This window comes from Nicotiana tomentosiformis, chromosome 8, assembly GCF_000390325.3.
Source record: "Nicotiana tomentosiformis chromosome 8, ASM39032v3, whole genome shotgun sequence".
NCBI classification, from domain to species: domain Eukaryota; kingdom Viridiplantae; phylum Streptophyta; class Magnoliopsida; order Solanales; family Solanaceae; genus Nicotiana; species Nicotiana tomentosiformis.
The window spans coordinates 144885575-144902847 of NC_090819.1; the positions used below are offsets into that span (position 1 = coordinate 144885575).

General features: G+C 35.4%; 3 protein-coding genes across 3 annotated transcripts; 1 reads left to right on the top strand and 2 right to left on the bottom strand.

The window, feature by feature from the left end:
- Positions 1-1227: 1227 nt before the first annotated feature.
- On the top strand, positions 1228-4313 carry LOC104086077 (uncharacterized). Its single transcript, XM_009590243.4, has 3 exons — positions 1228-1750; positions 3360-3726; positions 4014-4313. Exons 1-3 carry the CDS (start codon positions 1352-1354, stop codon positions 4214-4216), a joined length of 969 nt encoding a protein of 322 aa, XP_009588538.1. The 5' UTR covers positions 1228-1351; the 3' UTR covers positions 4217-4313.
- A 142-nt stretch (positions 4314-4455) lies between these two features.
- Positions 4456-11171, bottom strand: LOC104086078 (uncharacterized). The gene is made up of 6 exons (XM_009590244.3): positions 10826-11171; positions 9759-10059; positions 8965-9123; positions 5607-5902; positions 4910-5023; positions 4456-4769 (listed from the first exon to the last, which is right to left on the bottom strand). The coding sequence occupies exons 1-6, from the start codon at positions 11030-11032 to the stop codon at positions 4758-4760; spliced, it is 1089 nt and encodes a 362-aa protein (XP_009588539.1). The 5' UTR covers positions 11033-11171; the 3' UTR covers positions 4456-4757.
- A 931-nt stretch (positions 11172-12102) lies between these two features.
- On the bottom strand, positions 12103-16750 carry LOC104086079 (uncharacterized). The gene is made up of 6 exons (XM_009590245.4): positions 16428-16750; positions 16107-16310; positions 15688-15767; positions 12973-13048; positions 12783-12893; positions 12103-12692 (listed from the first exon to the last, which is right to left on the bottom strand). The coding sequence occupies exons 1-6, from the start codon at positions 16548-16550 to the stop codon at positions 12546-12548; spliced, it is 741 nt and encodes a 246-aa protein (XP_009588540.1). The 5' UTR covers positions 16551-16750; the 3' UTR covers positions 12103-12545.
- Between the last annotated feature and the right edge of the window lie 523 nt (positions 16751-17273).

The window sequence follows — 17273 nt, forward strand, 5'->3', positions numbered from 1 at the left end:
TCAAAAAGTCAGAAGTATTTTCATCTTTCCTATTTTACCTATTGAAACCAAAAAATAAAATATATAAATCAAATGTACATTCACTCAAATTGTCAATTATGAATCACTCTTAAGTTTCAAATATGAATATGCAAGTATATATATTTATATTTAGCAAGTTTTGAAGATTTTGCTTGACACTTGCTGGAACAATATGGAGAATTGGTTCACACACTTGCTTCTGCACACTAAAAGATGTTAGGGAACTGAAATCACTACAATCAAATTGTTGAACTTAACAACAATCAAACTCAAGAGAGTAAAGATCACTAAAAAAGATTCTTTTAGAAATATGCTAAAAGATGGCCGCAAAGTGAAAATGGAAAAGAAGAAGCAACTAACATATAATGGCTAATTATGTATGAAATCATTACTTGTGATGCCCTTTTTGGCCTTGGTTAAAATCAAGTTATAAAATTATTGCTTGTTCAGTTCTTTATTAGTTGTCATTAGACAATTTTTTTTTTACTCTTCTCCATTAGTTTTATAATAGAAGATAAACATGCAATAGCCAAAGGAAAAATTTTACTTTGGATATTACAAAATTACGTTTCTATTTTTTTATTATTAATTTCAATAAGGTACACTTCAATAGCCAGTTGAAAAATTTTACTTTGGATTTTACAAAATTACTTTTCTAGTTTTTTATTATTAATTTCAATATGTTCTTCTTCTTTATAAGCTAATGGGACCCATAAGATCACTAACTAAAGCTTTTAAATCCAATTAGATATATAGAATTCTATTTACCATTTAACTAATTCCCCCAAAAATTAGTATATTTGACTTACATGGTTTTTATCTATTGTATTGTATCGTATTGTTACTTTAAATACGATGTTTGTTTTGATTGTTACTTAAATTTAATTGTGTCGTATCGTTAAATCCGTCGTTACGTAACGACGAAATATGCCACTTTATGTAACGGCCGATTTGATGTGGTCGCATCGTTACCTTGTCTTTTTCTCTCAATCTCACCCTTCATTATTATTACATAATTTTATTTTATCATTTACCCTACCTTTTTATATACCGTATCATAATTTTTTTTTATAATATTGTAAGTTTATTCTTCGTATTATTGGTGTATGATATCATAAAATGACGACAAACGACACAATATATCCAAATATTTTATTCATCAAACAATACAATACAATACAATACAATACGATACATATCATACATACAATAGGTAACAACCATCCAACAATGCATTAGGGAAAAGACCAAACAATTGTTTTCAAGACGATAAGGAAAAAAAGCTGTGCCACGCTCTTTATCGACGGCCACTTCCGCCGGAGAATACATTATGAAGACCACCGTAGCCACCTCAATTTCCTCATTACTTCCACACCCAAAAATCCTCTTTAGCAAAAGAGTATTTATTCCATTGAAATTCTCAGACACAGCTTCATTTTCACGGGTAAAATTTCTAACTATAAATTGCAGCAATAGTAATAATATTAATAATAATAGCTCAGGAAATGGTGAAACGGGGAATTTGAAGGATGCACTGACTGGTATTGTGGACGAAAGAGTAGAGGAACTTCTGAACAGAGAAGAAAACCGGGTTTTGCTTGATGGGTTGGAGAAAGCAACTCAAAGAGTAGAAATGGCTAAGAAAGAACTTGCGGATATTGAAAGACAAGAATTGGAAGTTAAATTGTTGAAGGATTATATAACTCAGCTTGAAACTAGAACTTCTGAGGTAAGTTTTTTTCTTTTTTTTCTTTTCAATTTAACTTTTGTATTCTAATACTACTATAGAAGACGGAGTTTTCTTAGACCTTGTATTTGTACTAGGAAATCCGTTAATTATATATATATATATATATATATATATATATATATATATATATATCTAATTATGAAATTAGTAACTAAGACGAGGGATCGGTATTGACCATATAATAAAAGCATATCTTGGTCCATGGAGTCCCAAGAGGGTAAGAACTCCAACCTGTCTGATACTTCTTCAGTTCGGCGGCAAATTCAGAACCCATAAATTTCAATACATCGGTGCTTGCATAAATCTCTTCATTGTCAGTGTATCATATGTTAAAATCCTTTTTCTCCCTTATTCCTCACTCTTAAATTTATGCTTTACTAGGTCTAGCTATTCTTGCATAATAATTTGATTGAATAACATGTGTGCAATTGACTAGCTAACTCTATGTACAAAGGAACAAGTGCATCATTGCTTTTAGGCACAGGCAGGCCTCTGTTGTCCAATTATATCGTATCATTTGGCCAAAGATAGATTTATTGAGAGAAAGGCAGAACTTTATTTTATATATTCTTTTTGTTTTGATAGGGATTACTATTTGTTCCTAGATTTTTGTCATTATGCATATAGATTGTTCGTACCTAACTACATTGTAGTCGTCTTGACCTGCAATTGCTAAACCACAGGAAAATAAAGAGCAATGATCTGAATTCATGCCTTTAAATAAGGAAGTGTGGTCCTTTAGTTGGCACCAGTGTTGTCAAAGGTGAAAAGCGTTAAAAAGCGCTCCAGGTCTATCGGGGCTTTAAGCGTAAAGCGGAATTGAAGTGTGGGCTTTAGTTTAAAAAGGCGCAATGAAGGAAAAAATTTATGTAATGCAAGAACAAATTAAGAATTTCACTCATAATGATTTCCTTAACAATTAATATATCTTTTTGCCAATTATATTTATTGTTTTGTACCGCTCTATTCAAGATAGAACTTATGGGCAATGCGGCGCACACCTCAGTGCCTTGCCTACACAAAAGTGTAGACTAAGTGAGGCGAAGCGCATGCACTGAGCTTTTGAGCTTCAAGGTTTAAGCGCGCCTCAAATGAGCATTTGACAATATTGGTTGGCACTTCAACTCGGAAGCTTTAGAATAGACTGTAGATATAAATTCTATGTTTTTCGAGATCACAATGGATTTACTTGATTATGTGGGCGAAATAACTAATGCATCATCATAAGGGACTGCAAACAAACTGCTTACCAAGTTAAACTGGGTAAAGGGGACTCTCAAGCGACCTCAGTCCAATTTACGGAAATCTTGTTTTAGCACCTTGTATGCCCATATGGGATAAGATTGAGAGCTAGAAAGGAATTATATAGCTGACCACAACTACTTTGAAATTGACACATAGTTGAATGATTGATTGACATGTTTTAGCACCTTAAGTAGGGAGTGTGTTTCAAGTTTCCGAACGTCTTAAGAATAATGTTAGCATAGTTCATAGTCTTGCAGATGCTCTAAGAAGTCATTAAAGCTTTTCGAGAACAATTGTTGCTACATGCTATAGTTAAGATACTGATTGGTTGATGCAATTGAAGATTGCAGAATGCCAGAAAGATATTTCAGAAGCAAGAGCAATGATTGAAGAAGCTGAGCGCTCCCTCAGCGTTAGTGATAATGCTAGGAGAGATGCTTCCAGGGGAACAGACGGAGATACAATAAATAGAGATGAGGAGAGAGTAGAATCCATAAAAGCAGCTTCAATTTCTGCAGTTGTTGGCACGCTTGCAGCGCTTCCCATTTCCTTAAGTCGAATCACCAGCTATTCGGAGCTAATACTCCCTCTTTCAATAACCTTTATTAGTTGTGCTTTGTTTGGTGTAACCTTTCGCTATGCTGTAAGAAGAGACTTGGACAATTTTCAGCTCAAGTCAGGGACATCCGCAGCATTTGGTTTTGTCAAAGGTATTATATCCTCATACTAAGTCACTGTACTGTGTCACTTTTCTCCTTCCATTTTCGTTGGTAATTCTCAACTTGTTTAGATTCGAGGGATGCTTGATTGACTGATTGATTACATTAAGAGTTCAATCAGCTGACAAAGGATGTTCTTAAGGTTATTGTTTCTTGGCTGCAACTAGTATGCTGATGCACACATATTCTAGTCCATTCAATTTGCTGTATTATCCTGGTCTTGCCAAAGAAAGTTTCCGCAATAATTTTGGTATTTATAAACTAAACATTCGATGTAGGCCTAGCTACACTTGGAGGTGGACCACCATTAGAGTTGGATGCTGGCAGCTTCTCGTCTCATGCTCTTGATGGCGCGGTCTATGTCTCTGAGAATCTTTTGATCTTTCTTTTTGCTGGTGTTGGCCTGGATTTATGCTTTAAGTTGAGGATTTTGAGCCCCTTTCCTATTGATAGATCAATTTCAGAAGCAGATAAAATTTAAACGCCTTGTTGCTTATTTATTATTTTTAAAAGTTGTATATGCAGTAAACTGAACTTATAGTCCTTAAATAGAATAATACTTGAGATTGTGTCCGTAAGCACCATCTCAAGGACAGTGAAATTGTGTCGACCGAAAGAAATTGATCAACCCAGCGTACCATGTCAAGGACAGTGAATGGACCCCCCCCCCCCCCCCCCCCCCCAAACAACACCCAAAAAACAAAATTAAGAGTCATAAAATCAGAAGGAATAAAGTTGCACTTGAGTTCTTTTCCATCATTCAAATTATCAGGAATAGCTATCATTTGGATCCTTCCAAAGACAATGAAGTTAAATGAGCTTGTACTAATGTAATTCCTCTATTTTTTCATGGTATTTACAACATTGAAGCAATGAAGTTAAATGACCTATCTATCTTCCAAATTCCTAAGCAGGTTAGAGCATTGAGATTCTCCGAATGGAAAAGGCCTATGGAATGATCTCATCAATAGATGCCTATAGTCATCACTTGAACACCATACTACCTCCTGCTGGAGCCAGCTTCAGTCTAAATCCTGCAAGTATGAAAGAATATTTTGTCACTAAACGAAAACGTAAAAGTATATAAACCACAATAATCTGCCTCATTGCAGCATCTATCGCGCAACACTTGACGAATGAACATTTTGATATAATCCAAAATCGGAAGTGAGACCTCATAATCATCCAACCGAAAGCTCACTACAGCAGGTTTCCTAGCAGTAATCTTGGTCTTCTTTGATTGAGCCAAAGCTGTCTCTAGATCAGACTGTGACAATGGCCTTGGAGCCTGTAACATAAACAACAGATCAATCTTTGCTTAGATGAGGATTGTAATATATAGTGAAACTGTGAAATTGTAGACTTGCCAGAAGACTCTTAGTCACAACTAATCATCATTGAAGCAACACCATATCTAAAGTGATTAACATGTAAGATTAGGCTCCATTTAATATCCACCACATTAAGATAAAACATGACTGGGCAGTATGATTCCAGACATCTGCATTGCCTATATGAGAAGAGTTTTCCACTTCTTTCTGGCAGTTCCAATGATCAGAATGTAAAGTAAACCAAAAGATGAAATACAACTTTTCCGACCTCCGAATTATATCATATCTTCTGCCAAAATAACATTATTAAAAGTCAGTTTGACAGGCACACTCAAGGAGGCCGTTGCCACAGTACACCTGTACTTCCAGATCGGGGAGCAAATCATTAAAATGCACAGTTACCATGTGTATTTAGAAGTCATAGTCAATTGCACAAATATTTGATCTATGACGCGCATGCATAACCCCACGTATGCTGTTGCGGGAAAAGCAGATAATAACAATCAATTACAGTAACAACTTGCGGAAGTATATAGCCACCTGTGATTGCTTTCCTTTCTTCTCATCTTGCAAATACTCCCTAAGAGGAATAAAGGCAGCTAGCTTGCAGGCCTCGAGAATGTCTGAACCAGTGTATCCCTCACACAAGCCAGCAAGTCGATCAAAGTCAACGTTATCTTCAATTCTCTCACCCTTCAATACTACCTTAAATATCTTTGTTCTATCACTAAGGGAAGGTTTCCCAATCTCAAATGACTGAGAAAAGCGCCTAAGTATTGCCTCATCAAGGTCAGTTGGGCGATTGGTTGCCGCCAGGACCATAACTCTAGCATTCTCTGCAGAGAAGGAAAATTCATTCCTTTATCACTTACATATAGCATAGCATTCATGAAACATGTTGTATAAGGCCACATTTTCTGCAAGAAATTCATACAAAAAGCACCAAGTAACAATGGGAAGCATGTCAAAATAAGATATAATTCCCTAACAAACTAAAGCAATAAAGCTACCAAGGCAGGGGCGGAACAAAATTGCAGTGAACAGTGTGGCAAGACTGCTTCGCCTAATAATTTACCATATATGTATCTATATGATCCTATTTAATTGAAAAGATGAGTATAAACTTTTAAACTGATTCTCCAACTAATATTAGTTGATTGATTGATACACTTTTTAGATTGGCTAAACACCAACCCCGGCACACTGGTAGAGAAGGTTCAGAATAAAACTCTGGTCACGTGTTCCACCTCCGTCCTGTCTTCTTCTTTTAAACAACACAGCTGTTCTTCTTATGTATATATTTAAGATGAAAAACTATTTATGTATACAATTATTTATAGAACAAGAACTGAAACAACTAAACAGCAATCTGAAGCTAGTTCCTTTTTTTATGGATATAAGTAAACATCAATTTAAGCTCACTTCTCAAACAAGTTGGGGTCGCGGACGAGGTAGACCTAAAATCTCATGGGAACGAAGTTGTCTCGTAAAGCCTAGTATTTCTTGGGATCAATGCAGACTTCGCTAAAGAAAAGACACAATGGAAGAAAAAATTCATATAGGTGATATCTACTAGCGGGAGTACAATTTAGTCTTGTTAGAGAACTTCTAATATAATAATTATTATTATTATTAAAATTATTGTTATTATTATTTTTATATAGTTAAGTTAGTTCTCACTTATATTTAGGCAGAATAGCCTAGTAAACACTTGTACTTGTTTCGGTTTGACATCCCGGTCCTTCTATTTCACTTTCTTTCATCCAACCCCTACTTGATCAAAATCTATGTTTTGAAACCTTGTGACGATGTGTGTCTCACAATCGCGCAATATCAGAATCCACATGGGATAAAATATTCCATGTCATTTTTTATTTTACAAAAAATAAAAACTAACCCTTTTTGACTTTTGCTTTTATTTTTTGACTTTATCTTCATTTTGTTTTCCTACTCCACCATCTCTTCTCCTTACCGCCAACAACTCCACCACCGCCATTGCCGGAAAATTCCTCCGGCCACCGGAGAACACCATGAACCTTCGCAAGCTAGCCACAATAAAACTCTTCCGCACGCCTCCATCTTTATTCCTTCACCGATACAACCAAAAAGATAAATTCACTTCCCAACCATCTCCATTATCTAGAGATCAATCTTCATTCTTCATTGGTTTCTTATTATTGACAAACAACACACTTCATTTCTAGATAAACTGAACAGATTTTTTTTTTCAAAAAAGCAGATTCACTTCTCCATTAAAATCGAACAACCCATCCTTTGCTCTTTAGAAAGTGTTATCTGAAAATTACAATGATTTTTGTGTGTTGGATAAGAATATGTTCACGGCAAAATGGTTTTTGGGTGAAAATTAGGGGAGGGAGAACGGGAAAGGGAAGAAAGAGAAAAAGAAATAGAAATGGGAGATGGGTTTTGGGGAAGAACGGGAAGGGGGGTTAGTTTTTTTCCTTTAAATTTTACTGTTTTTTTCATTTTTATTATTATTTTCTTCTTAGTTCAATCATTTCTTAGGCCAATTATTTATGTTCACGCTCGTTGTATGCGTGAATTACACGCTTGTTGTCCAACTCAGCTATAATGTTGCCACATATGATCGGTCAACGGTCAGGGGGGTTTAAAATATAGGTTTTGATTAAGTAAAAGAGTTTGGATAAAAACAATGTAGAAGGACCGGGATGTCAAACCGGAACAAGTTTAAGGGTCTACTAGGCTATTCTGCCTTATTTTTATTTGGTATGATGATAACATGAGCTGAGCTTAAATGGAGAAGTGAGAATTCATATACCCGACCCTAATTTGTTTGTGATAGAGGCATAGTAAGTTTTTTTCTTGAAATGGTAATAGTGGTACTCATAACAGCACAAAGGTAGTGCTGGAATTTTCTGTACAAGTGAGAAAAAAACCAAAAGTGTAGCCCTCTTCTAATCTTAGAGGGATTCTAGGAATTAAAGTTTTTGCCTCATTTGCATATTCCTTTTTACACGAAAGTGAAATAACAATATACAACATAATTTATTCTTGTGGATGATTTTTGTTTGCCTTCAAAACATCTTGAGTCTCTCCAAATCACCCACCAGATACAAGTTGGAGTTGTATGCCACCAGCTCTTTCTCACTTTGCCCAACCCTTGCCTATACCACCAACTTAAAAATCCTGTGAGATCCCAGGCATTGACCACTTAATTCCATCAAAGTTGAGAAATAGCTGAATTGAGGCATAGTTATTGTTGTATAAGCAAAAATCAATCTCAAGCTAGTTGAGGTCAGCTATGAATCCTCAAAAACCATTTCACTCCACATGGAGCTGTTTCACTCTAATACTCAATAATTTGGAGTAAAAAAAAATGCTAAGACCCTGGATGCATAGCCGACCCAACCACACTATATAGATACCTATAATAAGGAAAAAGGTAACAATGCTAAGAGCCTCTAATCCTCATTGACGTAACACTAGGAGGTATCTAGCCCCCACCCCCTCCTTTCTAAAGCAAGTCAATTGTACTTGCTAGGATGCATTCCTTGGACATACTATACCTAATGGTTATACAAACACTCCTTAAAATACAAGCTAATGTATCAATTCTTTAACATAACTAGTCAGCTAGTGCTGATGTAACTTATAAATATCTGTATCCTACAGCATTAAGATAGAAAGTAAACTATTATAAAATAGTATATCAATCCAAGCACAGTTTACTGAATTATATAGCATTCTTCCAAAACACCGTTAAGTAGATGCTACATAAATATTTCAAACAAAGAAGACCCAAACGTGAAAGTACAAGAGTGCTATAAATTTCCATGACTAAAAGCAAAATTTATATGTGAATTTGAATATGAAGTGAAGCCAAAAAAGAACCAGCTATTCGCAGATAGTTACTCACGATCAGTAGTAAAACCATCCCATAAGGCCATGAACTCAGTTTTCATGCTAGTCAGCATTTCAGTCTCACTTGCACGACGCTGGCCCAAAAAGCTGTCAACTTCATCAATAAATATTATAGCAGGCTGGAGCTTATACGCCAAACCAAAAATAGCAGCAACTGCAACAAAAAAACAAACCAAAAACAGATAAGGAGAGGAAAGAAAGGTTAAAGAGAAAAACAAAAGATCATGTGCTTATTATGAACATATAGCTAGTTAATGCTGATATAGCATGCAGATGAATATGCAGTCTAGCCTTATCCAGTTTCGTCTTCTTTCCTTCCCACTTTCCAGTAACTGCATTTGTTAGCAATAGAAAGTCAATCCCTTGCTACAAAATTCACTCATGAAGGAAGATAGCGTGCTGAATCTGCATCCCATGACTCCACTTCCTAAAACCTAACCCCTCCATAGCTCCTAAACCTTTCCACTTTCTTCTTTTCAGCGACACCACGTTACTGTAAAGACAGATTGGAGTAGCTCCTTCATAAAACATTCAGAACACTAGCAAACAAATTGAGCATCATTTAAGCAATACATTCCCTCCTGACTCCTAGGCATGAAAGGGAAGTAAAAAGTTTTCATATATCAAATTCTTAGCATGCTAAATCAACCCCTCCAATTTCTTATCTATCCCACCAAACAGATCATTGCACTTAATATGGAGTTTTCAATCAAAAGACAGAACAAAAATTTAGTTAGACCTCTAATGTAAAACATACTTAGCTACGCAAAGGAAATTCAAAATACTCACCAAGCTTTTGCGCATCACCAAACCACTTGCTCATGAGAGTAGAAACCTTCACATTAATGAACACAGCACCAGACTCTTTAGCAATGGCTTTAGCAAGCATTGTCTTCCCTGTCCCAGGTGGTCCATACAACAGAACCCCTTTCATTGGACCAAGCAATTTCCCATGACAAAACAATTCAGGCCTTCGTAGAGGTAAAATGGCCAGCTGAAACAAAGTATCCTTAATCCCATCCAGCCCCCCAATCGAATCAAACTCCACATCTATGTGGTCTGGATTCACAACATCCCCAGCAATCATATCCTGCAAAGAGTTACTCAATAAATGGAGACCAAATTTTCCAAGAAGATCAAACCACAACAATCCCAGCAATCATATCCTGTAAAATTGTCACCAACAACAACAACTACGCCTCAACCGCAAGCTAGTTGGGGTCGGCATATGAATTCACACTGCCATTTCACTCTATTTGGACACATTTCATTCCGACAGTCAATAATTTGTGAGTTCCCTAACATTAGAGGTTCTCTAACTTTCCATACCGCTAAGCGGGATGTAAGTAAGCATCATAACTAAGCCTTACTCCACTCTGTCCCGTTTTACATCATTGTACGACATTATAAACTATTAACACTTGAGATTCAAACATTTTCTTACTATGGTTTTTTCAAAATTATTTTAAAAGAATTTTCTATCAACCACGATAACATCCAAAGGCTATAGCCCAGTGGTCAATGAAGTGAGAAAAACCATGAGGTCTCAGGTTTAAATCCCAACAGAGACAAAAATGACTAAGTGATTTCTCGGCCTAAGCGTTTGTGGCAGAGTTAGTCGGCACATGTGCTTGTGTAGCAAGTACGCGGCGGAAATAATCAAGGTGCGCTCAAGCTTACCCGAGCACCACCATCGTAAAAAGTAAAATAAACTAAAATTTCCATCAACCGTGATATGTAGTACTTTTATAAACTACTAGTTTCTAAAAAAAATCCAAAATATAGCGAAAATGGTGCGTGAATAGAGATAAAAAAAAATTTAGATATATTGACCCTTTCGTATTTTCTGAGTTTACCTCATAAGGAGTGGTGTGGATAAGAGGACGACCTAAGCGTTTAGAGAGCTGTTTGCGGGATTCGAGAGCTCTCTTAGAAGCTTCGCGATTGGGATCGAGATGACGAAGCCCAGCGAATATGAAAACCATCCCTAAAGCTGCCGTAGCAGCGGAGAGTACAAGCTCTACTATCAGCTTTGTCTTTGCATCAGTGCCTGATTCCGCCATTGATTTAGAGAGACTAAGCTCAGCTTTTTAGGGATTCTGTTCTTCTTCTGGAATGAGAAAGGAATATTAGAATGGATTTTAACTAATATAACTAACAAAGCTTCTAAGCGCAAATGCCAGGCGCGAGCTGCGTCTAGGGAAAGGAAACGTGAAGTGTAACAACAAGGAGTCTTTTGGTACGGTGGATAACATAGTGCTTAATAAGTTAGTATTAGTAATACATCAATTTAACGCATACGTTAATAATGTAAGTATTAGTTATGCAGATATTATTTTTTATTTATTGTTTGTTGTGGTGTATTTAAATTATAATACATTACATGATTTTTAAGAAAAATAATTGTTTACAAAAATGTCCTCCATATTCTCAAGTTTTAAGGGACTTTAAGTATAATTTTATCTTTTAACCAACCTAATGCATGCATTAGTAGCCTTGGTATTACTAATGTTATGATTTTCTATGCATTACTTATACATAGGATAATACCAAGTATGAGTAGTAGTTATACACAGGTTGAAAAAAAATATACTAAACAAGGTATTAGTAAAGCATAGAGTTAATGCTTGCATTATTTTTTTTAATACCTCCTGTCAGACCACCCCTAAGAGTGAATTTTTTTTTAAAAATAAAGTAGACTATTTCTTAAGTAGAAAATATTACTTTAAAAATGCATAATAAATAAGTAAAAGCAAAGGTGGCAATTAAACGATTTTAGTCGGCTTCAAAATTGGAAAAAGTAAATTATGACAGACGGGGCAGGAATATTTTGATGTCTATACTTTTCCTTTGCTATATTAAAATTTTTATTGATATTTTCTAATCTCCCTTCTCTTATCGACAAGTGATTTGCTGTCGATGTAAAGTTCACTTTGTATTGACACAAAAACCTTACAATTATCAGAATGTAGTGTTAATTTATTTCTTTCCAACACTACAAATTATTTTGCTTGGGGATTAAGATATAATTTGCTGTTGATATCGTTGGACTTTAGGGTCTATGACCACTATTTTTTACTGTTGAATAGGCAAGGTTTCTATGCAATAATTTTATGCACTGCAAATACTGGAATTTAAGAATTTAAGATACTAAAATTCTTCCTGATGAAATTACACAATTTCTGAGCTGAGACCTGCCAACATAGCAAGAAACTCAAGGATGTTCAGTGTCAAAAAACTAAACACTATCACCATTAGGGGTGATCCAAATAGAGCTCAGATAAAGAAACAGCACGAGGGGAAAACTCCACTAAAATACAATCAAAAACAGATAAGTCAGTCATACTACAGCTGTGAAAAAATAGTCTGCGCTGATCCAATCTTGATAACAGACCATTTAGATATCTGGTGCAGAGTTGAATCATAGCACATTAAGATCAATCTACTTTTGCGGACACAGAAGTGCTTAATTTTTTCCGTCGCTGAACTGCCTACATAGTTATACTCCAGCATATATTGTGCTCCATCAAAGGATTGGCTTTGAGCTCCTCAAAACTGAGCTTAAAGCAGGCAAATTTAGTGTTTCCTTCCACTAAGATCTTCTTCATCTTCATTCAAGTCCTCAGGATTTCCGGAAGGCCTTCTAGAAATTTCCCACCTCCTTATCTCATCTCTTGATTCTTCTTGTGCTGAAGGCAAGTTCTTATGATCGTTTGTTTCCTCCTTCAATCCATTTTGAAAAAAATATTAGATACGAATATTAAACTTCTAAATCATTTAGTTTTTGTAATAAGCATTTCAAGTGATTGATACCTCTTCAGAGATGCTATCATCTTTCTTCCTAGAAACTGATGATAGTTCCTCTCCAGTCCCAGTAAATTTGTTCAATGCCTGAAAATCTCCATTTTTGATACTTACTTCTAGCTGGAACCAGAGAATATTTCCAATTAGGACCTCAGTATAATTGATTTATTGAGTTTGAGATAGACTGTAGATATATTACTTGAATGTGGAAGATGCACAAGAGGATGCTAGCAATTGGTAGCCAGCTGTCTTCAGGAGAAAGAGACAGATTGGTTCTGCATGCATAAAAGAACATCAGTATGAGAATGTAATGCCTGGTTACCAATATAAAGGCAAAACGACTCAATTAAACATTTAAAAAAACTGAAGTAGTTGCTTTGGCTAAAGCTACTGCAGCAGAGAATACCACTTTCCTTAGAATCCGATGTTATCCACAATGAAACAAAAGAGCAAGTGAGAGTTTTCACTATTTGAAGGAAAATTTTGGGAAAAGCTATTGACCATCTTTTCAATCGTATAGCAGCGTTTAGAGGTTTGACATAAAGAAACATCATCTACTTTTGCCATTCAGAGGGTGTTAAAAGTTTTATTCAACAATATACGAGGGCGGCCACTAGATTAATCTTTTGCATTAAGAGTGGCATTAAAATCAGGCTTATGCTTTACTGCCTTCAGCATAAAGTAGCTTAGCATGTCTACAGATTAATCAGAAGCAGACTTGTCTTGATTCAGTTCAACTGAACCTCCTTCGTCAGAAAGCTTCACTGTTTTATAGGTAAAATAATGTGTATATCTATGTGCGTGCGCTCACGCTACTGAATCCCCCTTGACTTAAGGAATATATTAGAGCAATGATTAGGAAGATTCAAGATTTATAGAAGGGAAGATGCAAGTTTATACTGTGCAACAGATGCTACACTTGTAAAAATGACCGTGAAGATATAGACCATCTCTTTTTACATTGTGTAGTGGCCAAAGGTATATGGGACATGTTCAGTACACTTTTTGGTATTAGTTGGGTTATGCCAGGATCTTTGAAGGAAGTTTTTGTAAGCTGGAACAACATGAGAGTTGGGAAACCCATCAGAAGTATATGGAAGATGGTCCCTCATTACAGTATCTGGACTATTTGGAAAGAAAGGAACCAAAGATGTTTCGAAGGAACTTCAACTCCTACATATATTTTAAAATCTAGATGTCTTCTTAATCTTTTTGCTTGGTGTAATCATTATGACGCTAATAGCTCCATTTTACTTTTAGATTTTATTAGCTCCATGAACAATTAGGTGGACTGTTAGATTATGCTTGCTGGAGCTCTCTTTTGTTATTTTGTAAGATGCTGCATCCTCTGGATGCTTTGATTAATGAAACAACTTCTTACCTGATCCGGAAAAAAAATATTTATATAAGGTCCCATGTTCGAGCTTCATTAGCACCATTTTGTTTCCTTTTTTTGAAGCTTCTTGGTGAAAATCCTAGGGCCACCTCTGAGACTAACAATAAACTTCAAATTTTCACAAGCATTTATAGTCCAACGGTTACGATAAATTGTCTTCCAAGCAATAAACTTTAAGTAGGCGTTTGGACATAAGAATTGTAAAATTCTAAAAAATGGTGAAAAAAATTTTCAAGTGAAAATGATATTTGAAATTTAGAGTTGTGCTTGGACATAAATTTCAGTTTGGGTTATTTTTGAAGTTTTGTGAGTGATTTGAGTGAAAAACAGCTTTTTGGAATTTTTTAAATTTTCGAAAATTTCCAAAATGTATCTTCAAGTGAAAATTGAAAATTTTATGAACAAATGCTGATTTTGAAAAAAAAACGAATTTTTTTTTGGAAAAAGGAAAAAATATTTATGTCCAAACGGGCTCTAAATCTTACAATCGCATTAACACTGGTAGCTTATCATGGAAATCGAGAAGGATATTCAGCCACTCCTGGAACAGAGAGTACAATGCTATAAATGTATTTGCGCAAGCTGATAGAAAGAGAGCACAAAGGAGCCCTATATCTTGTCATCTATATTACATGGATCCTTCATTTTCCATGACCTGTGTATGACAATTGTGATAAGGTGCGGCTATTTCATGAGGATTTTTCAAAATACACCTAAAATTAGCAAAAAGGTTGGCATACCCTTCCCGGATACTTTCGGACACCCTGCACTAGATACATATCCACAAACAAATCCATATAACATAGCTTGTTATAGTCAAGATTACTTTACCACTTCACTTTAATTTATAGTATTTCAGTCTGAAAATTGTATAAACATTTGGAGATGTTCAGGTACATGCACGTCTTGTACTCAAGTAGCAGTTTCTTAGCATGTTTGTTACATCAACTATCTGACGGGAAGGCCTTTTTAATATGTTGTTGGAGAGGAAGGCATTAGGAAAACTGAGTCAATTGTTTAATGATTCGTTTGTTGATGGATTATATAATATACTTTCTTCAAAGAACGAGGTTTAACTAAGTCTAACCTAAATCTTCAAGCAACTGCAGAACTTCAAGATATTCTACAAATCATATATCTAACAAGGAGAAAGAGAATGTTCACAAGATAATTAGAATTACACTAATTTGAACAACAGAAACATCCCAGATATACAAGCAACTATTTCAAAATAGCAAATCTGAAACCAGAGGACAAAAGGTGTTTTAGAATAAGCAAATTTTTAAACTTGTTCAAATAAGTAGTCTAGCTATTTAGATTATTAGTTGAGAAAAATGCTTATCAACTTAATTGATATCCTCTATAACACACTCATCGTAGCTCATACAGTTAACTGCACATAGGTCCTTAGCATCCTAGATAGGAAGCCAAATCATTATGTACTCATTGAGGCTGGTGCAGAGACATACTGAATACTAAAACATCAGCTAGAAAACTAAAGTTTTGAGAGCTCCATACCTTAAATATGGAGCCAAATACACAAGAGCATAAACAGCGTAACGCTGCTTCCCAGTATCCAACCACGCGAAAACCCAACTCTACAAAGTAAAACATGAAATCAATCAATTAACCACACCTCAATCTCAAATTAGTTAGGATCAGTTATATGCATCCTCTAAATAGATTAATTACTTTTACACAGAGGCGGATCCAAGATTTAAACTTAATGAATTTTTGTATTTTAGGATAGGGACCTCAAGTGGTAGTAACTGAATTCCGAATTTAATTTTTGCACATATTTAGTAGATTTCTTAACACATATACAGGCTTCTGCCCCTGCTTTTACGTTATTGTCAAACCAGCTAAAACCTCAACTCTAAACCCTAAACGTGAATCGAGAACAAATGAATGAATGAATACGCGACGAAAAATCTCACCATCCAATTAAAATACGGAATGAAGCTGATAATTCCCATAACAGCAAACCTCGCATCAGCAGAATCAATCACGGAGTCCCCGTCATCATCCTCCGTGTAAGTAGTCGGAAAAACCAACGAGCTGAAAATGCAAGCACCGATAGCGACGGCGATTGGCGCGTCGTTTGCAAACTCTGCCCTACAAGTTCCATTTCTCAACCTTCTCTACAAAAAATCAAATAACACAATAAAATGACATCATCATTAAGTTAACTTAAACAAGCTGGTATATTAAGTTAAGCTGAGATTAGAGAAATGGAAATAGTACTTAAGTTAAATTACCAGATTAAGTTTTTTGCGGAGGCGAGCTCGATATAGAGGTAGAAGAGCTGGTAAAAGAGAAGATCGTAAGGATTTTGGTGAAGTTGGAAGAAGTACTGCTGATGTGGAAGTAAGAGGAATCATCGTCGGAGATGGTGGACGGCGGCGGTGGCATCTAACGTGTGCCGGCGAGGGGTTAGGTGATCGGCGTAGGTTAAGGTTATGGAGTTAGGAAAAGGGTCATGAATCCTGCACTTTTTTAGAACAGTGCCCAAAGTAAGGAAGTCGCTGAAAGTATAGCTAGCTTCGCGTAAACTAATGGTATTTATAAATTGCATTCATTAATTGCAACTTATAAGTGGCATACAATTTTTTGTTATAAGTCACATTTCCTACTATCTAACCGGCCTATGTCAAATGTGATTATGGTCACTAATCAGTTTTATTAGTTATATATAGATTTTAATTTCAAATTTTAATTCGTCTAGATAAAAAAAATAGACAATTGTGACTTAAATTCCTTTGATAATAACCCATGTATAATTAATGATTGTCAATTTCTTATACTTCCAAACTCTCTTTTTTAACTTCAACTTCAAAACCTCCTTTTTTTGGTTGATGCATAGGTCTACTAAATAGTGATTTTGAATCATTTTAGACCTTAGTAAATATGTGACATGCTACATTGAAAAATAATTCGTTACACTGTGAAGGAATATTTTTTTGTGGGATAAATCATTCTCTATCGAAAAATTATAAATGAAGAGTAAATTTTGAAAAGAAAAATCTGGATGAAACAAATTAGGAAGTCCAAATAGGAATTAAAATGGGGAATATTTTGAGGAATGTTTGTATTGCTACATAAAT